The sequence below is a fragment of the Drosophila miranda genome, chromosome 4, assembly GCF_003369915.1.
Source record: "Drosophila miranda strain MSH22 chromosome 4, D.miranda_PacBio2.1, whole genome shotgun sequence".
Lineage (NCBI taxonomy): Eukaryota > Metazoa > Arthropoda > Insecta > Diptera > Drosophilidae > Drosophila > Drosophila miranda.
In genome coordinates this window covers 9,616,106-9,641,301 of record NC_046677.1, presented here as the reverse complement: position 1 = coordinate 9,641,301, position 25,196 = coordinate 9,616,106, and the positions used below count along the sequence as shown (strand labels likewise).

General features: G+C 45.2%; 2 protein-coding genes across 3 annotated transcripts in view; one reads left to right on the top strand and one right to left on the bottom strand.

The window, feature by feature from the left end:
• Positions 1-254: 254 nt before the first annotated feature.
• LOC108163236 (guanine nucleotide-binding protein subunit gamma-e) overlaps positions 255-25,196 on the bottom strand; it is a 36,799-nt gene continuing 11,857 nt past the window's right edge. The window contains exons 1-2 of one of the 2 annotated variants that reach the window (XM_017298397.2): positions 19,519-19,631; positions 255-383 (exon numbers count right to left, since the gene is read on the bottom strand). In XM_017298397.2, the coding sequence (XP_017153886.1) occupies positions 278-383; positions 19,519-19,631 (219 nt within the window). In that variant the 3' untranslated portion in view covers positions 255-277. Of the gene's footprint in view, positions 384-19,518; positions 19,661-25,196 lie in introns of those variants that run through there. The other variant, XM_017298396.2, reaches the window with a different exon arrangement.
• Positions 319-25,196, top strand: part of LOC108163235 (borealin) — a 40,633-nt gene continuing 15,755 nt past the window's right edge. Inside the window, exon 1 of the mRNA XM_017298393.2 lies at positions 319-403. The gene's annotated coding sequence lies outside the window, so the exon portion shown is untranslated. The remainder of the gene's footprint in view (positions 404-25,196) is intronic.

The window sequence follows — 25,196 nt, the reverse complement described above, 5'->3', positions numbered from 1 at the left end:
AGTAATAGTTGTTGTTGTAATGCTGCTGCTGCTGCAGCTCTACGGGTATTATATCTAGGGAATCATCATTATGACGGAGGGGGGAGCTATCATCTCTATGGCTGCTACATCGATTGCTGTCAGTGGTAGGGCTTAAATATTGGTATTGTTGATCTGCAGTGGTTGTTGCAGTTGCAGTTGTTGGTCTTGAATGGGTTGTTGTTGTTGCATTATTATTACTGATGTTATTTAGCTGGTTATCATAGGTTTTACGGTATTTCTGTGGTTTACGATAATATTACATGATAACGCATTTGCCTTTTTCAGCCCACGGATTGTTCTTCTTATCCGGAGCATTGATCAAAGGATCGTTCTTCTCATTCTCCTCGATGAACGATCGCATTCTGTTGGAACAAGAGAAGAGGTAAGTTATTAGATTATTGTATTGTGGGGATGGATAAGGTGTGTTTAATATGTATATATTTAAGGATATGCAAAGAGTGAAGATTTTCCAGGAGGTCTCTGATTTTCCTGGAATATCTCTGTCTCCCCTACTGTAGGCTTATAAATTTTATCGCTTTCCCTTCAACTTATCCCATTTGAATGCCCAACATTTTCATTGGGTAATCTCATACTTTAAAGACCATAAACTGTGTAAGCTTTGCAGAGAAATCAAGACATTCGAAAGGTATAAATACACAGAAGGGTATCCATCCATCCATTCATTCAGCCAGACCCGTACTTAAAGCTAAGCGGACATAAAGTTCTACCTCACGTCTGTACAGAGAGCAGAGAGCAGGGTTTGGGGGGTTTGGGGGGTCCTGGGTCGGGCAAAGGACAGCGGATTTTATGCTAATCCTCACGCAGATGGACATTAAAAATGTTTGAACGCTTTACACGCGCCACGAGCAAAAAAACTAACGTTCTGCTCTGCTCCTCCCCTCCGCTCGGATAACCCCAATCTGAACGCCACGCCCTATTCTTCCGTTTGCATATAAATTTTCCGGCATAGCTGCTGTTGTTGTTGCTGTTGTAATACACTTATCCTTTGGGGCCATAAAAATGGTTGTCCTGTCGTTTGCATTTGTCTTTCGCTTTATTCCTTGCTCTCCTCCTCCGACTGACTGTCTGTCTGTCTGTCTGTCTGTCTGTCTGTCGTTCTGTATCTTTCTAGCAGTATCTCTCGGCTCTTTCTGCTTTCGTTACTTCTGCCCAAGACAAAACATTTTGTACTTTTCCTCCTTCATTTTTTTATTTTTGTTTTATTTTTCTGCAAATTTTGCAAGAATTTATTTATTTAAGGGGGTTCCTGGAGGACTGTGAGCTCTTCTGCGATAGACAGACGAAAAGACTGTTGTCGGAGGACGAGTTTTGCATTTCAATTTCCTCGTTGGGGGTTACTTTTGGGGAAGTTCTTCTGGCAGGGTCTTTCCCTTCCTTTCCACTTCCTTTTACTTTATCGTTAATATAAATTCTGGGAAGTTGCTTAATGAAAAGTGAACAAATTATATGAACTACTCTCGTATTTGGGGGAGAAACTTTTGAACGAAACAGATGTCTGGGAAATGAATCATGGCAAGAACTGGAATCTTTATCAATCTTTTATTTATCTGTGGATTCAATAAGCGAACAAGTCCCTCCATCCCATGCATATGCAGATACTAGTATTACCCGTGGCTATTGAGCTAACAATTTCCATAGCGATTGAATGATAAGTGCAGCAAGGGAAACCCCCGTCCCAGAACGTGTATGTGTGTGGCTTCTCCTGCTTTTCATACGAGTATTTTCCTGTAAATACTTTCATGCTTCAATTGCTCGATTTCTGCACTTTCTCTGGCCAACGAAGCACTTGAATTGCGCAAAGCATACGATACGATATTCCAGATGAGGCCACATTCTGTGGCTTTGCTTATTATTTATTGGGCAAATATTGGCTCTCGTTGGCCAAATGTTGCAGCTCCCTAAAAGCTTTTCTTGGCTGAAATATTATTTTATTTGGGCCATTCTGTGGGGGCTTTTATTTGACCGCAACAATTGCTTAACAAATTTGTGCGGTTTCTTTGGTGTTTTCGAAGAGCGTGTGGCTGTGTTTAAATATTCCATTGATTTCCATTAGGTAGGTATAGTTCTCTTATTTGTTGGTCTCTAAGAAGGCGTTGGCAGGAGGTACTCCCGAGAGTATTATCCACCGACTTTCCCCATGGAAAGTATTTCCCCTATAGTAGTCGAAAGATGTTTGTTGTTGTTTGTTTTGAATTACCAAAGGCACAGCCCTCTTGGGGCGGGATGATTGTTGCTGCCTGATTCTGATTCTAGTTTCTGGTTTCCGGTTTGGTTCTCCGCTCTCCCAATTATCAAATGCCAAGGTGTATGCATGTGCCTGTAATGGGAGGTGGGCGTGGCATCTATGCATAATTTAACCTAACAAGACCTTGTCGTCTCCTCCGCCGACGTCCTTGTGGCTTCGGTGTCGTTATCCCCGCCCTCCCTGTGAGTGCCTGTGTGTGTGGTTGATTTTCTCTATTTCCTTGCTCATTTTCCGCATCAACAGAGCAAGAGGCAATGGAGAACCCTAGCCAGGGACAAGGACTGCCTAAAACAATGCCTCAGCCGGGGGCACCATCCGCCTATCCCCCCATACCTCATCCACCATCCGCCTATCCCCCCATACCTCATCCACCATCCGCCTATAGGCCCATCCCATCCCATCCCATGGGCTAATGGGCTTATGACTTTGCGGTTTCTGTGCCTCTCTGTGCCACACACAAACATTGAAATGAAAATCCACAAAGCTTAGGAATACTCGTATTCTCTGCTTTCGGCTCTCTTCTCTATTTTTTCGGGGCAAACAAAAGGCCAAGGGTTCTTTTTGGGAAGGTTCGAGAGTTCGGTGTTCGGTTTTCGCTTTTCGGCTCGGCAGTCAAGGCCAGGTCGAGGCGTCGTAAACAAAGTGGTTATGATGACGTTGGATCTTTGGCAACCCTAAAGTATATTTAGCCAGAGTTTCCCCTTTCCCTCTGCATGTCTGTCTCTCTCTGGCCCCCAAAGGTGAGCGAGCGTCCAGCTCCGCCTGTATCATTCTCCTAAGCGTCTGGGAAAGCGTTGCGTCACATGTATTTTTAATGGGAGCATTAGAGGAAAGTTTATCCAAAAATAGAAAGAGATAGAATAAAAGTGCTTGACCCAAAGAGGATACAGTGGAGCTGAGGGACATAAACTTTTGTTCTTGAATAAATTTCAATTTAACTACTCGTAAGATACAAGACATTTATGGAGAGATATTCAAACTACTTATCCCTAAAATACAAAGTGGGCATTATATTCTCTTTCTCATAAATTCGAATGATATCATTAGCATCTGTGAAGAGTTTTTCTCATTTTCTGCAACTTTTCTCATAACTGGGGAGGGTAATGGCAATGGATACGAGAGTATAAGTACATGAAATGCCAGAGGGACATGGAAAAACTTTTATTCGACATCTGCATTTAATTTGAGCACTCAAATCCGACATCAAGGCAAACCCTGCAACCGTGAAAGGCAAAGAGTGAAGAGTAAAGGTAAGAGTGCCCTCCAACTGCCATTCAGCGGCGAACACATTGAAAACTAATTCAGAAATCGTTAATTTCATATGTGGAGCCAGAGAGAGCCAGGGACTGACTTCCATTCGCACCGCAGTGCCGCAAGGCCATGTGGCCACCGCTGTGCTTTTATGAGCTAATTGAATAGCTTTCCTCCAGTCAGAGTCGGAGTCAGAGTCAGGGCCAGACGTCAGGGGCGTAGACAAGAATCCCAGAGTGGGATTCCCATTAACTCCGCCTCTGCACTCCATAATTGTAGGAGCTTACTTCAGACGAAATGAAAAGTCATTTGGGCGCATTTCCTCAACAGCAAGAACAACACCATTATCAAGTCTGACAACATTTTGCTTTTAGGGTTAGATGAATTAATGTTTTGTGGGATGTCTTAGGGATGGAACCGAACAGGATGTCGGAGTGCAAGTCGAGACATGAAGATGGAACTTAACAAAGACAAATATGTAGTATATTAAATGAAAGCATGAGGAATATCTTTCCTGTGTCTTTCATTGTTGTTAATCAAATCCCCATTCGATTCACGCAAATCTCCCATCGTTTCCTTTAATGAAGTAATTTTTTGTTTGTATCTGGCTCAATATTTATTTCCATTCAAAGGCCCCCATCAATCTAAGGACAAATGAATGGAGGGGGAGACACACGCACGCAATCTACTATAATTAAATGCCAAACCAACATTTGGCCCCTTCCCCAAACTCCATTTCCATTCACTTCGAGCAGTCATTCCACCTTTCGAAGTCTGTTACCTTTTCCGGTCTGTCAGGCACACAAAAAACATAAACACGATGTAAATGTTGATTTATGACAACCGCACACTCGCACACATATGCGGACATGCACTCTGCTACACTCTCACAGATACGCTCGCAATCACACGCACTCTTAAGCGCCTGGAACCATGCCACACAGACAAAAACAGCATTATTTATCGATGGCTGCCAGGGCAGCACCTCCGCAAGCGGGGCGGGTATTTAAAAGTAGATCCAGGAGCTGCTGCAAAATTAGAATTCCCTGCTCTGCCAAAAGCCGAGAGCTTAACAGAAACACTCATCCTCAACCTCCTACCCCTCCTCCGCCTCCCATCCAACATAAATTTCATATTCAGCTTGGGTAAACAAAATGCCTCAGCCACATGTCAGGGTTTTTGTGTGTGTGCGTGCGTACCCTTGGGAGGGAGGGTATTACGATTTGGAGCAGATGTTTGCAATGCAACGACTTGGATACCCCATATACAACTGTTAACTCATCCAAGTTGATATAAATCGAATGATTTGAATGTATTCTTTAAGGGTATCCAAAGCTTCGACTTTCCACCTATCATTTGCCATCCACCGTTGTTTATCTTTGTCGCGCATGTGACAGAAATGAAGAGCTTAAAATTTAATTTCAAGCCTATTATAATTGTTTGCATAAACATCCCGAGACCCCCGAAAAACTGCTGTCTGCTCTGTTTCGGGCTACTTTTGTACGCTGAACACACTGGAACACCGGTCTGTGAACGACCTTCGTCATAAACTAATTTCTAGCTCATTACACAGCTGGCACTCTCTCTCATCGGTGGAGGTGTGTGTAGGTGTTGGTGTGGGGCGCGGCCTTCTGCTAAATTTAGCACACTTTTAAGCAGAACAAAACCCCAAATGGCACTTGAAGCACTGCTGCTGCCGGGGCCGGGCTGGGGCTGGGGCTGCTGCTTGCGAAAGAAGCCACCACCAGGCACAGACACAGACCCACAGAACATTGAGGGTCTTCCTCCTCAGCCATTTGCATATGTGTTTCGCTGGTTCGTTGTTGAATGAAGCTGTTGGAGTGTTGGTGTAGCTGTCGGTGGTGTATGCTATGCCTGAAAGTATGCAATGTTGTGTTGTTGTGCGCTGTGTTCCAGCTAATTGCATTTTAATGCGCATTATTTAGGCGTCCATTGCATACTTTCATACTTTCAGGTGCTTGCTGGAAAATATGCATAGAATTCCTTTGTCGTTGCTTGTTTTTTTTTCTATTTAGCATAAATAAATTGCATGTGGGATATGCAAATGTCCCCCATTTGTCCCCTCAGGTCGCTCTCTGTGTTCTGTTGTGTTGTACTACATTAAATACGTGGATGCATTTCATTAGGTTAAACGCAAAGGGATAGAGTGAGAGAGAGAACAGCCCAGAGATTTGCATACTAATGGATGCGGAAACACCACAATCCCTGAAACAGTACTCGAAATTTCCCAGTGGACTCTGTGGAAATCTGTGCTCAACTATCACGAGAATCCTCTATAAATATTTGCAGCTATTTAACTTTCACTTGAATCCAATGCAATCTGCAAAACGAGAGCTCACGTTGGGGCCAAGATTGCAGCTGAAATCAGAGAACGCCCGAATCACAGAGCACCGAGAATTGTGCATTGAATTGCTAAAAGCCAAGTCAAGAGATGGAGAGAGAGAGAGAAAGCCAGTGTTTGCAGATGTCTGATGCCTCCACTGATTGTTTGCCTGAACAATTGTTGAGTGAAATAGAAAACAGTATTGTGTGGAAGCTCTTTCACTGCCACTGTCACTTCCACTTCCACAGAATTCTATCCAAATCGAGAGATTCATTCTCTTCCAATGACCCCAAAAATACAGAAGACGCTAATCGTTGGTACTGAAATGGCCCAAAAGAATGCCCAGGTCTCCACCTCGTCCTCAACCTGTTCTCTACTCAATGAAAAGTTTCTCTTGCTCTCCAACAAACATCTTTATTATGCACTATCCTTAACCCTCTTTTACCACTTTCCCTCCCCTCTGGCACACCGCAGAAGTGTTCTCGGCGTTTTCTTAACCATTTCCTTGGCTTCATTCGCATTCTTTTGGCCCCAAAGCCCGACGGCCGCCTGCCTGCCTGCCTGCCTTCTCCTACTCTTTTCCTTCAGCCTTTTCATGAATAACAAATCAGGCTAAAAGACAAAATCTTTCCCACACCCACACCCATGCCCCGCACAACCCACTCATTCTCTAGGAAGGGTTCTCTAGGATTCTAGGAGGTCGGGGGTCTATGGACGGCCAAAAGCCGCAAGTTCTATGCATACAAAACTACATGGAATGGAACCCCCTTGCAGCCCCAGTACGATCACGAGGATGGAAAGATGGGAAACCTTTAAAACAAAAAGCAACACAAAAAAAAAAGAGATGTTTAGCATGGCAAAAAGAGAGGGTTGGGTACGGTACAGAAAGGAAAGGAAAGGCCTCCTCTCTGGTCGTCGGTCCACTTTTGTTGAATTGAAAAGAAATTGTGCAAAAAACACTTGAGCCGAGCCTCAGCCTTATGCCGAGACCGAGACCGAGCACTTCTCAGTAGTTCCTCTCGATTCAGAGTTCTCGACGTCGTCGGCGTCGTCGTCAAGTGTTTGTCAAAGTTTTGCCTCAGGTATTCTGTGCCCGGGGACTACTGGGTTGGGTTGTTGCTGTTGCTGTTTTGTTCATTTGAAAAAGTAGCAAATCAAATGACGTGTGACAAGTGCGGTCTGGTCTCCTCTCCTCATGGTCTGCAAGGATATTTATGCAAAAAAGGCAGCTCTGAAAACTGAAAACTGAAAAGAAAAACCTGACCGGTGGCGGCTGTGGGGGTCGCTGTGGTGGGCGCAAGGCCAGCGGGGGAATACACATATATATATATAAATAAAACGATAATAAGTCAACAGCAGCAACAGAAAGAGCAAAAGTTGAAGACTCTTTTTTTCCGTTTCTTTCTTTTTTTGTTGAGGTGAGACATGGAAATTCATGTGAAGGAGGTCACCTGATGGGGCTGGGGAAAATGTTTTCAAGAGAAAGAGTTTTCAAGGCTGGACGATTGCCCCGAGGCAAACGGGGGAGAACATAACAGTACTGAGGGGAATTCATAGCCTAAAATGTCAGAGACTGAATCTTGCAACTGATGATAGAGTCGGTATTTTAATGGCAGAATCACCACATCCAATTTCCACAGCATCTATTATTTATTTCCCCTTTTAAAATGATATCCTTTAAGCATATCGTCAGGTGAAATTCCATTCCACATCAAAATCCAACAAAATTGTTATTAGAAAATCTGTGCAAAATGTTGGCAACCTCCTGCCTCCTGCCTCCTGCCACACGTGTGGCAGATAGAATGAAAATGCCAATGCCTCACGCACCATAATCGAACTGAAGCCAAATGCCAAAGTTCTTATTCGCCTAGGCAGGGGGGAGTGGGGGAAAAGTAATATTTTCGCTTAAGTCATTTGAGCTTGAAACCTTCCAAGGAAAAATAAAATACATAAACAGAAAGCTTAGCATACATTTGAGAGCAGTTTTCCGATTTCCAATTCCTTGAGAATTCGAGGCACGCACGACGCCCACGCCCCGAATGAGGAAAAAGGTGAGGAAAGCCGGCTGACTGGGTCCTTAGACTTTGAGAACTTAATACTCTGAAGCGCACTTCGATAATTACAGACACACGTATGCTGCTTGACTATGAGAAACAGGATAATGCAAATGCATAATGCTTATAGTCCTTAGGGTCCACCTGCTAGTGCCACTCCTTCTGCCCCTCCTGTTGCTACTGCTGCTGCTAGTTCGGTGATGATGAAATGAATGTTGAGGCGGAAATTTAATGCCAGAAATTGCAAATTTCCTGCTATCAAAAACTTGTCGAGCTGTGGGTTGCAAGCCACCAGGGCACCTTCCACGTGCCCCGTGCACACGTTGTAAAATGGTTTACCGATTGCCGCTCCTCCCGCCTCTCCCGCATTTGCATATTTGATTTGCAGGATGGCTGAAGTTATGCTGCTGCTCTCTCCCTCACGGACAGGATTGTCTGACTTCTGGCTTGCCGCACGCACACGTGACTGCACCCAAGTACAGTTGTGCTTGTGCTCATTAAACGACCTCAACTTGCAATTGAAAACGGGAAAAGTAAGCGTGTGTGTATCTTCTGTGGATCTGCAGCTGGAAATCGATACACAAATGGTTTTCCCTAATTGGATCCCAAATGCAAAGCATATTTAATGCTCACTATCGGACATCGGAAGTTGCCTTAATTAACGGAACGGAACGGAACAGAATGTAGGCTTTGCTTAAAATATGAAATGCCTGGGGATACACACATGCTCATACTCGTACTTAAAGTAGATTAAGGTTTAATTGGTGCATGGAAAACAGTTAACTATGATTTAGGGCATAGACTGTACTTTGGCGGATCAAGGTCTCCCGTCCGACTTCTTCCTACAGCCTGTCGCTGACTGATTAATTGAGGCGGAAAAAAATATGTCCAGCGTAAGCCAAACAGCCCGATGATTGATAGTTTAAGTTGTGCTTAATGAGGTCTGAGCAGAGAGCAGAGAGCAGGGCCGAGCAGGGCCGAGCAGAGCAGAGAGCAGACTGTTCTCCTCGCTGTCTCTCTGGGTTATTAATATTTACATATTTAATCAGGCCACAAAACTTAATTAAACTTTTGCCACCAAAAAACATGCTCAATCAGGAGAAGGCGAGAGGAGAGGCGCGGCGAGGCGTGGCGTGGCGTGGCGTGCCGTTTGTTGCATGATTCCGCTGACAAATTGCCACCGCGGATGGGATGGTATGGTATGGGAGGAGATGTGGGGCTGAAGGATTGCGTGGATTGTCCAGCCCCAAAAAAGCAATTTGCAAGCTAAATAATGGCTATGGCTGGTGTATGCTCCACACTTTGTTATGCAATTTTTAGCAGCAAAGAACGCTGCTCTCTCTGGTGGTTGTTTGCAATGCAAATTTACCCCAGCGACAATTAATTCTGTCTGTATGTTTGTCTGTCTCTCTGGGGAGTGCGTGTGTGTGTGTGTGTTTGTGTGGTGGAGCAACCGCTATCCATCCGAAAGTAGGCTACAATTTGTTTGGCCAAAGCCGAAAGTTGTTACAATTTGATGGGACATCATCAATTAACTGCGTACACAACTGTACTTCAAGCAGATGGAAGGAGCAGCAGAAGGAGCAGGGAAGCGGCTGCTTGAAAGGGGTATGGATCTGGGTCTGTACAGGAAGAAGACTTCATCCTATTGGGGCATCCTGCGGTTTGCTTTGGCGGAAAGAGGGAAAGTTGTTGCTCTTGCACGCTTGAAAAGTTTTGCGTATCCTTTTAGCGTTAACTGTACTTTTTTGTTAGCTAGTTGTCGCTGCTCCCAATGCTTTCTCTCTCTCTCGATTCTCCTCTCCCCCCCCCCCCCCCCCCTCTCTCCACTGCAGTTGTTACTGTTGTTGCGCTCTAATTCGCCGTTAAGTGGCTTTTGGACATTTGTTGGAAAACTTTTTCCTACTTTTACCCCCCCCTTTCCGCCTGCCACTATTTTCTATTGCTCGGCTCCCCTTTTTTTTGTATCGCAGTTGTCGATACATTTTAGGGAGGGGAGAAGGGGAGCTTGCTTGTCGTCTCCTCTCTTTCTGTGGTTGAGTGTTGGTAAATGCCGGGAATGTTGCGGTAAATTAATGAATGCCGGGGGCCAAAACTGTCGTCTGTCGTCGGTCGAGGGAAGGGATGCACCCAAAAAAGTATTTCGAGTGCCGTAGGCCAGAGAAGAAGAAGAAACTGCAGAAGGAGAATGAGAATTCCTCCTAAATTGCTTTTTCAATTGTCAAAATGAACTTGAGAAAGGGAATTACTCTTTGGACTCTTTGGCTAACTCACTTTTCGGTGGAAAATGCAATGGAAAACCACCTTTAAGGAAGGGCAACATTCCCTACTGTTTCCTGCCTCGTTATTCAACTTAAAGCTGCCCCCATTTGGGGGTCCATACTCGTATCTCAGCATTTTTATGCCTCCTGCCAATCGCTTTATAGCCTGGCCAGCATATCCTGTTGGTCCTTGCACGTTATCTGCAATCACAATCTCAATTTGATGACCATTTCGTTTCATAAATAAACCAATAATTTAATTTTAAGCCCACGTGGAGGCGGCACCACCTGCGAGCGGTCCAAACAAAGCGATTCCTCCCCATCCCATCCCATACAATCCCATCTCATCCCATCCCCTCCCATTTGTGGGGCTATGAATGGGAGAAATGGTAACATCGAGACCACATACAGACAGGCGCAAGCACATGGGAGAGTATCTGTTTGTGTGTGTGTGTCTGTGTGTGGTTTTGGCCTGGTCGTAAAGCTTTATGAGCCAGCGTGTCGTCGACAGTGCCTCATTGTTATGGACAATGATGGAGGAAGACAGCCAGCAGAGCCAACAGCAGCCAGGGATTTTATGGCGAGCATTTTGATGAGCAAAAAGGAAAGGCAAGACGATGCCAGAGACAGAGAAAAGTTGTTTTAATTACAGGCACATGGCACTCAGAGCAGAACTCGGAGCGAAACAGACCGAACGTCTTGCCATTTCAGCTCCTAATAACTGCCTGACAGACACTCACATATGCATGACGACGGCACCAGTATGCATGATGGCATGGTGGGGTACAGTCGCCGACAAAAGGCCCCGTCCGTCGACCATTACGTATGCAAAATTTAATTTCACAAATGAAAACGAAAAACGGGCAACGGGCAACGGGCAACGGAAAGGCAGCAACAGCGGCATGTGGAGGAGGCTGCATCGCACACAGTGACTGGCAAAAGTCATGGCACTTGCACTTAAAATTAAAATCACCCATTCGGCCCCACTCTCAGTCTCAGTGGCAGCGCCACAGTGCCACAGTGCCTCACCCTTTCCTGCACTCATGTGCCACTTTGTTGCCGTTGGCATTGTCTGCCTGCAACTTTGGTCCACTTTTCCTTCCTTTCGTTCCTTTTTTTTGTGTTTTTTTTTTTCGTTTTGCCACCAGACACAATTTAAGAAATTAAAAAACGAAAAACTGAAAAGCTGAAAAACTGAAAAACCGAAAGGATTGAAGAAAGAAAGAATGGAAGGAAGGAAGGGAAACTGCGAACGAACCGGAAGGGACAAAGAGCACGGGATCTGCCAGTCGAGGCGAGAAATATGCAAAGGGTTTTAGGGAATATTCCATACAGCAGTCCCATGAAAGGATAGGGAATGCTTCTATGGCATTAAACAGAATGAATTGTCAGGGCCTGGCAGGATTTGGTCCGTCTCTTTAAAAGTTGTCCTATAGCGATGCATCGGTTTATAACTTACTCAGTAACTGGCAATAATTTGGGAATGAGTGGGATCCAAAAGGTATAGAAATACTCACCTGGAAAAGAAGAAAAAATTGATTAGAATATTTGAATATAATGCAAAAAGTAGTTAAGAATGATCACTGTTGGGAGACGCACGTTCAAATACGCTGTTCAGCACTGAAACCCTACACTAATCCTCGTAGCTATACATCCATTAACCATCCACCAACTGAATACCGACCGCTCATCATGTATTCTGACATTTTTCCGCCCAAAAATCCGTCGGAAGTGACCCACAGAATTCCCTAGACCATTCAGCGAAACAAAAGGTCTTTTGACCATTTCCGCCATACCCGTACACTACTGTATGTACATCCTATAGTTGGGCGCATAGATGCCAAGGGATTTGTGCATAGGGGGCTGTGCATGATTCAGCCGATCGGGGACACGGCGCCTGATGCTTTAATACGGTATTAAGTCATTTCATTTATTATTTAAGCCACGAACTGTGTGGGCTGTCAAAAATGCAATCGTCGAGAGTCAGGAGTCAGGAGTCAAGAGGCGGCAACAAAATGGGAACGCTGCATGCAACGAAATTCAATTACGGCTTGGATGGCAGCACCCAGCAGCCCACAGCCAACATTCATTGGTTGTGAGAGATCTGGGGGCACGGCACTGTACGGCACTAGAGCTCGGGGGGTAACGAGACGTAACGTAACCGTTGTTTGCCCATAAATTGTTTGTAGTTATGTCAATAATGTGTGTCCCCGTCGCTGCTGCCACTCCTGTCCCTGTCCCTTTCCCTGTCCCTACCAATGCTGCCATTCCTCTTTATACCGATGCTGCCACTCCTGTCCCGTCCAATGCTGCCACTTTCCTACCGATGCTGCTGCCAATGTGAATTCTGTTGGAACACACGGCAGGCAGCCGTCGACATTTTTCTCTCTTCGTTCCATGTGTCAGTGGCAAAAAATATACGCGCAATGGAAAAAAATCGAATATAGCATTGAAACGCCAAAGCATCGCAATTTTCCAGGGCAATTCATGTGCTCATGTGCCCCCGTGTGCGCGTGCTTCCCCTCTACATGTGTTCATAATTTCTGTTTTTATTAACAGAAAGAGACGGTACCTTTTGACAGGGGTCCCGGGAAGAGCAAAGAGCAACAGAACAGAACAGAAGGAGAATAAAACAGAGCAGAAGAGAAGGCAATAATAATGTACAAATAATGCCATAAATATTTGAAATATCGTATCGCCGTCGAGGGTTGATGGAGGAGTTATTTTTATGTGAGAAATGTGTCCCTGTGGCGCTCCTAATCCCGGTAATCCCTATCCTAAAGGTCCCCCCTCCCCCTCCCACTCTCTACTTTTACTACTTGGATATCCATTAACTAATTAACCGTCATTTTCACTGGACATTTGCTTTTAAGTACTCTTCAATTGCCCCGCTAATTGGATCATTATTATCATGTGGTTTTTCTGCATTTGCCAAATGTGTCGCAGCATAAAGAGATTTAATTAGCCGGCGAACATAATTGTGTATGTAAATGGAGAGTGTAAATACGAGCATAATATAGTAATGCATCGCTTTTCCCCAAGTTCTTTTCCACCATCAGCCGTCTTGGTATTCAGCGCCACGCGCCCGTCCCTCGAGCCAACCAATTGTTCAATCATTGGGCTAATCAACGGTGGAATGGTGGCCAACGACAAGGAGTGTGGCATCCTGGTAATTGAGGGCGTGGTCTGGCATTTGGAGGGTTTTCTTCCTAATGAACAACGGCTTAATTGGCTTTCCACTGCCACTGGCACAGGCTCTGGCCATGCGACTGCGACTGCAGTCCGAGAGAGTTAGGGAGCCAGGGAGAGGGAGGAAGAAGTTGTAGCACAGCTTTGGGCGCTAATTGAATGTTTCTGGCAGATCATTTTGTGGGTGGATTGTTGTAGGTTGCGGCCAGCACACAGCTGGCTGCAGTTGGGTCATGCATTCGATTGCATTTCAATTGGAAATTGGCTTTTTGCGGCATGCAATGGAATGTTGGCCACACAACAAATGCAGCTGCATTTGGCAGCCCAAAAGTATGCTAGGATTTCCCACCAAAAAATGCGGTTCTCCAAATAGAGGGAAACACTCTTTATACGAATATTACCACAAGTTCTATACAAATGTCAGAGGCCCCTAATCATACATTTGGGCACCAATCACCATAATTCATGGCAGATTAATGTGTCCGTCCACTACACTCGTACCCTCGCAGACTCGTACGCGTACATTTATGTTTATTTCTGATTCGCTTTGAATGCCTCTCGTCTGCCACATTACAATTCATTTATATGTGGCATGCTTTATGGCACAGCCATTAATCAGCATTAAATGTGTCAACAGCCACAACAAGGAGCGCAGGAGCGCAGAAGCGCAGGAAACTCCTTTGGTGTATGCAAAATAAAAAGCGAAAAGCTCTCATAAATAGCTGCCAAGACGCTGAATAGGAGACGGTAGGAGCCGGGGCAGAGTAGTCACTGTACTGTAGTCATAAAGCAATCAGCAGGTGTTTTTCATATTCCATAACAGAGATCCCTCCGAGGAGGAAGAGAAGAAGGAACTGGGTCGCAAGTAATTTATTTTCCCTGCTAAGACTTTCGCTTCCTCTACTTTTGCCTGTCTGTTCAGGTCGTAGGGACTCCGAATGGAAAGGGAAATTGTTCTTCGGGCAGGGAATACTTTGCCCGGCCAAAGGGCTTCAATTTATCTTAACTTTATGAAAATCAATCAAAGTTCGTGCCTCTTTATGAGGCACTGTGCTGTAATAACCCAAAGTTTTAAAGGGAGGAACTTCCTTTCCATCGCTGGAATCTCATTGATGAAAATTTATTCAACTTTTTTTGTGTGGGCGAAAGTTTCCGACGTTGACCCTTGGCTCTGGGGCTTTTGTTCCCAATGTTTTGCATTTAAATGAAATTGAATAAACCGCTAATCCACTTCTGTGTCGCGACGGGGGCCGCAAAGGTTAGGCCACCTCCTGCTGCTTTCCATCCGCGTCTGTGGCATGTCCTGGCAATTAATTTGCATGCGTAGTAATTTCACAACTTACACTGAAACAAAGCAGATCCCTGGACTCGCTTTTCCCCTCAAAGAAGGATCTCCGAGTGTCTCGAATGGGGCGCAACAACGAAATGGGGGACAGATGCCAAGGAGGATTTTCCCTCCCTCTCTCTCTTTCACTCTCGCTGGATTTCCGTTTCTGGTAAGTTAATCAAAGTTGCTGTTGTCGAGCACTTGGCACTTGAACTACGCTCACGTTCCCATTCCCGTTTCCGGGCAATTGGCCAAAAAGCTGAAAAGCCAGAATGGAAGCTGGAATAAAAGAGATCAGTCTGCTGCAGCCAGTGACTTGGCAAACTTTTCGGGGGAATGAGCCAGCAATATCCTCAAGGGGGAACTTAAAAAGATACTTTTCCAAGGAGAACAATTCTTTAGCCTTTGAAAACAGAGCAGACCATCCTTTCTTATCGAGAGGAAAATCCCCGAATGTGTGCCAGCCATCAAAAAAGAACAATCGAGAGCTCACAAAGAGAAAGCGCCGTAAAAAGCGCATGAAAATTTGCAGTTGATTTATGTGCAATCCAGAAATTGATTGGCCATAGATGCCGAATAAATATTGTGTATGGAGATAAATCTGTTGATTTAATTGGGAATAAACCCAGAGAGTGGATGTCTGATGGATGTACCGGGGATAAATACGACCCTGAAACCAAAAACCAAAACCAATTGCAACAAAGAGGGAAAGTCCCGTCCCGAGGATGCTGTTACCCTTTCCGCAGGATGCAGTGCCTCATAAACCGCAGGCAGGCGCCTGAGGGAGGGTGGGAGCGAGGTAGGTAGTGGCAGTAAAATATGAAATGCCATAAAGAAAATTCTACACGAAACAAGAAGGGAACCCAGCAGCAACAGCAGCCACAAAAGTAACATAATTTTCTGCTTGAAATGCTAAAGCGATTCCCATATTTTGTGGCACACACACACACACACACACAGAGAGAGTGAGAGGGCGAATAAGGGGCAACAAAATAAATTAAAAGACTCGGGCGAGATTTATATGCCGCCGCAAAGTATGCAACGACGGGAGCTTCGAGTGGAGAGAAATTCATTCTCTACAACGATGCAGACGGGAAAAGTTTGCTCCACCTGAGCGTGGCGGAGTTGTGTGGAAAGTTTTAAGCCCCTTGCCACAACATTAAGGTGAGATATATGCGCCCCGAGGCAAGCAGCATTTTGTATACGACACCCGATTGGCCAGCCAGGCGGAGAGTCCAGGACGTGGCAGTGGACGAAACAGAACGGAACGGACCGAAAGGGAGAGCTTGTCACGCACGACGGTTTCTGTGGTCTCCCACACACACGGACACACACAGACACAGCCACAGACACAGAAAGGATAGGATACCCACACAAATGGAGGACATGGAAGGACGTCAATCAATCATGTGTTGGCAGAAGCGAGACAGGAAGAGGTGAGAGCGGTATCTTTGTGTTGGTTTTGGGCTCCATTTCGTCGTTACGTCGCCTGCAACAAATCGCCGTAATGTGCGGTGTTTGCTGCACTTAACGACTACATTCTGCATTCCCTCTGCCCCTCCCCCCACTCCCCATGTCCCTCTCTGTGTCCGTGTCCTTTGGGTCCGTTTCGGGGCCCACTTTGCGGTCGGACGGGTGCAATTGGGGCCCATCAATCATGGATCGCTCTCCGATATGCCTCTCAAAATTTAATTGACTTTGATTTTTCGAAAGTTTCGACGAATGTCCAAGTCAGGGGCTGGCTATCTATTTCTGAATCTACTTTCTCAATTGCTCTCATTCGTATGTCGTCTGTCCTTGATTGATTCCTGTCTAATTTGCCTCGTTTTGTGCCCTGATTAAGTGGCAAATGTTTGATGTTTCGTGAAATTGAGTTGCCACAAAATAAAACCCCTGACACACATGACATCGAAATTGGTTTAGTCTAGCTTTTGGATTCGGCATTTTTTTATTTGCGCATTTATCCCCAACAGCCCCATTTGTGCCACACACGCCACATATTTCTGATGCCAATTTAACGCGACATTTTTTGTGTGCAATAATCAAAAGTTTAATTTATTGCAGCCAACGTCCAGCCGGGAGCGAAACGGAGTGGAGCGGATTTCTAATTGGATTTTCCAACGGATTTTGAGGTTTTCAGTTTCATAATTGGAAATATTATTAGATTTGGGGTTTGCGATCCCCCGATTCGCCAAACGAGATGATTATTTAATTGGAATTCGCTTTTCGAAAAGGTGCAACTGATTTAGATATTTATGAATGCTTTTATTTTTATTACTCATTGAATTCGTGATTAATAGAGTCTGTTCCGCATAGAAATGGGAGCTCTTGCTTGAGGCTTGAGAGCTGTTTCTCTTAAAACATTTAGCATTAATGTCCTTCTTTTTGTTATAAAAGTTTTGGATATTTTAAGCAACGTTTAAGTCGACTTTCGTAAGCCTCCATCCCTAGCTGTTTCTCCGGCAGCTCTACCATTCTCCCAGCACATTTGTAATTAACACCTTCAGAAAAGATGCAAAGTTTACGTGACTCATTAGCGATGGAGAGACTCGCAGAGACTCTAACAGAGAGAGAGAGGAGACCTATACGAGTAAAAAGAGAATTTCTCTTTTGAAGATATTCCCAGAGAGGGAGAGATGAAAGCCAAGCCGAGACTAAGCCGAGTGTCGACTGAAAATCAGGAAAATCAGTGGAATAGACAATAGGGCGGTGGGTAAGGGTTATGGGTGTGAATTGTGGAATGAGAAATGTGGGAGGAGATGGCCTAAAGGCTAAAGGGGGAGGCGGTAACCGACTCTAAAGTCTGGCGTTAAATTATTTATGAATGCCGTTGCCGGCGGCCAGCAACGCACACAATTTGGAGCCCATTTCGAGGCACATTAAGTCACAGATGAGAGCCAACACCAGAGAGGGGCAGAGGTAGAGAGAGAGAGTGAGAGTGAAAGCAGCTAAACAGAGTGCCATGCCAATTAATTATTCATAATTAGCTGCTGACTAAATGTTTAACTAAATCAGAGGATGTCTCCGCGATGGTCTCGCCTTCATCTTCATGTCTCTCTCTCTGGTGACTCTTGCTCTGGTGACTCTATCCTCTGTAGAGTATTTATTTAAAAAATTACATTAGAAACGGAATCCGAGGGAGAGTGAGAGTGAGCGACGGATAATTGTTTGCCTTTGGGTCGAAAGCTAAATTAAAAGTTGGCCATTAGAGAGAGAGCCAGAGCCAGTGCCAGAGGCAACGGACGGGGGCACAGCATTAATTGTGATTTATGTGAAAGGTTTTATGCCCTCATTCTGAATAAAACATTGCACTAGGACTGCAGGCAGGACTCCGAGTAGATGGGGAGCCACCTGGATGATAGATGTAGAGTGGAACCTTCCATATACTCGTAAAGTGGGATGGAAAAGTGGGAGTGGCTAGAATTTACTCAAATTATAGCCGTAGAAGTTTATGCGGAAACTTTACTAAAAAGTGCTTTCGAGAAAACATAATTTTAAGAGCATTTTTAAACGCATCTAAGAATTTTAAAAGTTTCAAAAAGAGACTAAATGAGGAACCACCTGGAGAAGATGAGTACCGGGGGCTCAAATGGAATGAACAGCCTTTGAATTTATTATTTACTCACTGAATGAAAGACCAAAAAATGTGAAATTATATTCTGTAAAAGTTTGTTGATTACAAAAAGTTCTTTGGATTAATTTATCTTTCATAAGGAATACCAGTAAATTTTGCTGCTTTTAGAGTATCTCCGGAAATGAATACTGAAAGTTTTAGCAGGAAATTGAAACTGGGAAGACTTTTAATTCTACTTCCACCTCCACTGCCACCCTTTCAAGCGGCAAGGAAACCATAGAGAAAAGTTCCCAAAACAACTGGAACACGAAAGTTCTGATCGGAGGACCAATAAGTTTTAAAAGACGCCCAAAATCGTACCCGAAATGCATTTCTGTTCGGTCCTTAGAACTTCTCCGAAGGTCCTGCCCTGTCCATTATCCCGGTTTCGTTTCATTGAATTGCTAATGAAAGCGGAGTTTTCCTCCTGAATGGAGGGACAACCTTCGGAATTAATTGCCAGAATAGGAATTTTCTCATTCGGCAAAACCACTTTACCGACGGCTCTTACTCCTTCTCTCTGCTGCTGCTCTCTCTCCCTTTCTGTCGCGTCTCTTCTCTCTATTTCTCTCTGGGATGCTCTGATGCCTGATTCACCATTTGCTTCCTGAGTAATTTCTTGTAGCAAGATGAGAATTTCACTTGACGCTTTTCCTCTTTTCCTGGGGAAAGAAGCACAGAGAATGAGGGGGAAACCGAACGAACGGAGCCGCATGTCTAGCCGCTGTCTACACAAACATTCACAAACACACACACACACCGTCTGTGTGTGGAAGCAGGCACACACAGATACTGTCGGGTATAGGTGTGTGTGTGTGTGTATAACGAGGAAGTGACTCCTGGAGACTCTTTTTCGAAGCAGAAAAACAATGGAACAACCACCGTGCAGCAAAACAACTTCATATTTATGTAAATATTTAGCAAACAAGCAAAATGTTGATGGAGGGAGGCACGGTCAAATGCACACTCTCCTTTCACCTGAGGTTTACGAAGTGTGAGGCACTCAGGGCAGTCATTTAAGCCACTGCCCCAAAAGAGGCCAGACTTTTGGGGGGACACATCACAAGCACATCACTGAATAATTTTTGGGGAATATTTCCTGATTTTCCTTGAACTGTTTTCTATGCTGAAGTTTTTTTTCACTCTGTGTGTATTGCATATTTTTTGTTTAGTAAATAATTATTCTACTCACTCTGCAATGGATTTAGATAACGGCCAGCGCTCCATGGAGGCCTGATATTTCATATTCTCGATTTGCTTCTTTAATGCGTCCCGATCCATGTTTTGTAGAGCACTGGGATCCATGGCGGCTGAAATTTATCCACATGCCACCCCTGCAAAGAAACAAAGCGGCTGTGAGAGAGCGCCAGAGAGCGGTGCACACGTGCGTGTGAGCGCGGGAGAGTAAAGTTGCGTGTGTGTTGGCGAAAGCTGCACCACTCGCCCTGCCACTCGCTCGCTCTCGCTCTCCCGCTCTCCGTTTGTTGTGTGCTAATTTGTTGAGTTGTGCAGCAGGGTGCCTGCAACGCGAAGATAGTGCACCCTGTACGGCCCGGTCCATGCTTTTCCGCACTTTGCAGCCTGCGGAGCGAGCGACATAGAGAGAGGCGACTGCGCAGAGCGTGCATAACAAATCAATACAGAGAGAGAGAGAGCGAAAGAGAGTTAACAGTGCCGCCTAAAAGGCTGCCATAAACTCTGTTGACAATCCGCTCCATCCACCCACGACCCACCACCCACCACCCATCAGAGGGAGGAAAACCCATTTGTTTACAACGGTGACTGGCTCTGGCTCCGGCTCGGAAAAAATATAAAATATAAGGCTTAAAAAGGGCGCGTCCCTAAAAGGGCCAACAAATTGCGAATCCGAAATGCAAATGGTACGCGCCGGAGAAACAGAAACAGCTGATAGTATTTGAATCTCTCTCTTTTTCTCCCCTTTATATCTCTTTCTCTTTCTATTGCTATCCATCTTTTTCCATCCCCGTTGTAGCCGGCTTATGTGCTGTAATTTATTAAATTTCCTTCATTTTCCTCCGCTTTTTCCCGGCAAAGTTGTTTCACTTCCGCCTTCCCCATAAATATACCAAAAAAAAATGGCGCTTCAGGAAGCGGACAAAGGAGAATTGTGCGTGTTCTCCGACAATTAGTTGTTTGCTGTTTACACTTCGGTCCGGCATTAAGGCACCTTCTCGGGGGTTCAGTTAAATGAAAAGATGGAGATAAAAGGGAGCATTTGGGAGAATATGAGATGATACAAGAGAGAGGAGGCAAATATTTACAATAAAATTACCTTAAGGGGTGGCTTTTGTTCAAGTTTTAATAAAAGTTATCTTAAATCAGAAACTGAAGGAGTTGCCTTTGTGGAAATTCAGAGAAAATTTTGCAATAGTTCCAAAAAACTCTTTGAATTCCCCTTGGGGACTGAAATTATCAACGTTTAAATTCCACTGTTAACCGTTAACAGCACTCTGTTAGGTTCGAGCTCTGTAACTTAAACAACAGAACGAGTCCGATGTGGGTTAACATTTCCATAACATCGCATAGCCAGGACACCAACCCATCTTAACATAACGTTAAGACTCCTACAGGAAGACTTATCGCATGCTATAAAATAACAGCACAAGCGATAAGTTATCCTTCTGTTGAGCAGAAAATGACCCGCATTTCATACTTTTGAAATGTCTTTGTGGCTCGCTAAGTACGATAGGACAGCCTCTCTTTGTGGTTCCCTGAATAGGATGGGACATTCTCATAAAAAGCAAAAGAAGCCCCGAAACTCATCGAGAGACAATCAAAAACTAATACAAAACTCAAATAAAAAGCCGCAAAAAGAAACAAAGTGGCTTACAGCAAAAGAAAAACATTAGCAGCAGCAGAAGCTGGACAAAGGCAGAGCATTCAAAGGAAGGTCTTGACATGGGACATCCACAAATGGGCGGATTGGAAGACCGAAACCCAGCGAAGCGACTCAGGACGAAACACGACACGCCACTGATGGGAGAAGGAGATGCCTGGGGGCAGGAAGCTGGAACCTGAAAGCTGGACACAGATGCACAGCTGACGCTGTTCTAGGTGTAACTTTAAATACGAAAAAAGGACCCCCAGACCCCAAGGCCCCTCCCTGCCCTGCCCTTCTCTGATCCAGAGAGCACAGTGGACAGAGAGTCCTGTCCAGTTTGATACATCATTTTTTGTCGCTTCGCTGGATAACTTTGACACAGGTCCTGGGTCCATTGTTACATCTCCACCTCCCCTGCACCGAGCTGTCCCCCTTTTTTCACAGCTGTCAGGATGCTAAAGGATTTTAGGCTTTAACCCAATCTGCTGCCTCGACGAAAACTTGCTCCTCCATTGCCTGCGGGCTGGCTCTGTGTTGCTCTCCGTCTCCCTGGCTGTGTTTGTGTGTGTTTTTAGAGAAGCTTATTGCCCAGGACCCACTCGAGGGAGGGGCACTTTTGGCCAAATGTGTTAATGGCAAAAATTGTTGTAAAACAGCTCAGATTTAATACGAGAACGCAGCGCCAGAGAGCAGGAGTGTGTGTAGGGCATATGTGTGTGTCCACCGTGGCCTGTGCTATCCTGGCCGGCATGTCCTTGCATGTGTTGACAGCGCTGACCAGCAGCAGTAAAAGCTTTACACATTTCCGTTGGTTTAATTAAAACTTTTGGAAGTTGTCCTAGCAGAAAACAGGATTCGCCAGCAAATATAGGAGAAAGCAGCAGCCAGAACGCGGTGCAAAGATGAGAGGAGACTCTCCAGGCAAGGATGCGAATAGATATTAGTCTCAATCTCCACATTTGAGGTGGGAGAATTCCCTTCCCTAACCGCAGAGTGTGGAGGAGTGGCAGAGATATTGATAGATAGAACACAGCAGCAGCGGCATTCCCCTTTCATCATTAGTTCCGATATCCACTTAACGTGGCTTGGAGTCCTCTCAGCAAATGCCAAAGGATGCCCCCATCCCTCCTGCCTCAACCTCAGGCCACTTGGAGTAGCATCCACTAATCCCCGACATCATCGTTTCCACTTAGACTGCATCGCCAGGGAGCAGCAGGGAGCGGCTGGGAGCGACAGGGAGCGGCCCCCGTTTAACCTCGATGGCAAATCTTCAACGTAAAACTAAACTAATTGCTTGGAGCTATTGCCGCAGAGTGCCATCGACTGGCTCTGCTGCTTCTCCTGCTGTTGCTGCTGTCCTGAAACCCAATATGATGGTGGCATGATGGCAATGCGCCATTAAGCGCACGATGCAGCAGAAACAGAAGCGCCCACGAGACTCTGTTCGACTGAAAAAGTAGCAGGAATTTATCTGCCAGGACATTGAGGACACGGCGGAGGAGGAGGAAAAGAGAGAAGCCAGCATGCAACGGACATAAATCGTTAGCAAAATGTTTTTGGCGGTTACAAGCGGCAGCCACAAACCGAAGAATCCGCTCCTGCTCCACCGCATGCCCTTCGCTCAAGTGTTTCGCGTGTGTGTCAACAGGCGTTCAAGTTTTTTGACACTCTCCCCAGACCAGAGACAAACGAGAGAAAACCCTCTGCCGCCCACTCACCCGTCTTCCAGCCAGGATAAAGCCTCATAAAGCACAGGACCTTCCCTGTACTCTCTTGCTGGAAACGACAAGGACAACTACACCATGAAAAAATAGTTTTGTAGATAATTATTCAGCTTAGGACATACTGTACTGTACTGTACTGTACTGTACTGTACTGTACTGTTTTAAATATCTATTTTTCATATATGAAAACATAAATTTTAAGTCCATCCATGAGATTTTAGGCTCCATAGATTGTTTTTTTATTTCTCCAAGTGTACGACAATCCAAAAAGTGATTCCCTTTCTGTCCTGCCACTGCCACTGCCACTGATTGTTGTCGGGGTCTCTGGCTCAAAAAAAAGGGAAAACAAATTGTGGAGTTGCTGTCGAGGCCTGCCTGCTGCCTGCCAAGGCAGTTACTCAATCTAGGATCTAGATGCAACAGCACCAGCAGGGAACAGGACATCCCATAAGTATATATAGTTATCCTGGCAGCCATTTATGTACTCGTTAATAGATATCCGCAGCAGCAAATTGTTGCTCGCAATTTTTACAGCAATTTGGGCATTTCCTATTCGGTCCGCTGTCCCCAGTCCCCTGTCCCCTGTCCACTTTGAGGTCCTGCTTTTTGGATTCAACGTCTTGATATTGTTACAATAATTGGCATTAGCCGGAATGTCCTACGGAGGAATGTCGTCCTTCTGCCTTGACTGCGGGCGGGTGCCAGAAACGATTTCAGCTTGTTAGCTTAATTTTAAATGCGGAAACTTTTCGCCCAACACGAAAGAAATACTTTGGGGCATATTTTCATTGTTAGCCGAAAGAAAAAGTTGTAAGGTGAGGAAAACTCTTAAGAATTTCAAGGAAATATTCACGAAATTCGCTAAGTAAAAAGTGTAACAAGAAATTAGCATATGAAAAGCGGCGCAAAAAGGGCGAACAGGCTGAGTGTCCTCTAATTGGACGACCGAAAGGCATTTGCGTGGGCAAGGGTCACTATTTGCAGAGGTCATCAGTGGATTCTGGCGATGTCTGGCTCTGCCCGCAAGGGACTGATTAAAAGTTGAAGAAATTAGTAGAATTCTTAATTAAAGAAGTGGTCTGCATCCAAGAGATGGCAAATTAATCAAAATTCAAGTCAAATTGATGAAGATTCTCACTTCATCCCTCTCCCCCAACGAAAAGTTCTAGCAAGTGGTTCTGCCTGCTCTCTTCCCACGGAGTAATCAAATCACAATCATCTGCCAACCATTCACATTTAATTATAAACCAAAAGATGTGCTTCGAAACTTTCGAAATGCCGCTTGTCACGTTCTACGGAAGAGAGGAGTACTCTTCCTGGCTCCAAACATCGGGCAGGACAAATATTTATCCAGTCATTAGCGACGTTTCATTCGGTTACCTTTTTGGCTGGCAGACACTTAAGCGGAGCCGAAACTAAAACCAAAACTAAAATTGAAGCCACAACAAGATACGACGGAGAGCGACAAACATTGCCGGGAAACTTTTCCCGCGAACTGGAAACGCGACTAACAAGAACCGCAAACAAGCTGCCAGTCGGAGCCATGCGGCGATGAAGTGCGTTCGAGGCACATCCGCTAAATCAATTTGCAGAGCTAAATAATTAAAACACAGTATGACGCTGGGGTTTTCGGGGTTTTCCAATCAGTTTTCCGAGTGTGGATGGGCCGGCGGCCCTTCTGGCTTATTAGCGAGGCTTAGAATTCGTTAAATTACGGCCAACAAATTCCAAATTTACATATGCCATGGTCGCAGATACTATGGTCACACGCTCCCGCTGCACTCACACCCACAGCCTTCCACACAATTAGGAGTGGAACTAACCGCAGTTTTTGTGGCACGCACAACACGGCGTATGCGTGATTTATGTCTGGTTCTCGGACTCTGCCGCTGCCGCTGCCTCTGCCTCACCCCCAAGGGCCACGTGTGTGTGTGTGTTTCGGGCCTAATGACAATTTTATAGCGCCAGGTACGCAAACGAGGGGAACAGCTGGAAGGAGCAAAAGAACTTTGCAACTTGTTTGAATCTTTAAAGTCAAGCAGGGAAAACATTTCTTTGTGAAATCACATAAATCAAACGATCCGAAAGTCCAAACGGGAGCCAGAGGCTATTAAATTTACGACCCAAACCCAGGGAAAACATCGGGAGGGCAGAGATTTTTTAGCCGTATCATTGGTCCTTCTGTTTGTACATCTCTCTCCCTCCCTCTGTCGTTTGTCCTGGCTGTTTGTTTGCTTTTGATGTCAAGTGCAGGGCAGTCAGTAGGGGAACGGAACAGGGAAAGGGTGGGGGGGGGGGGGGAGG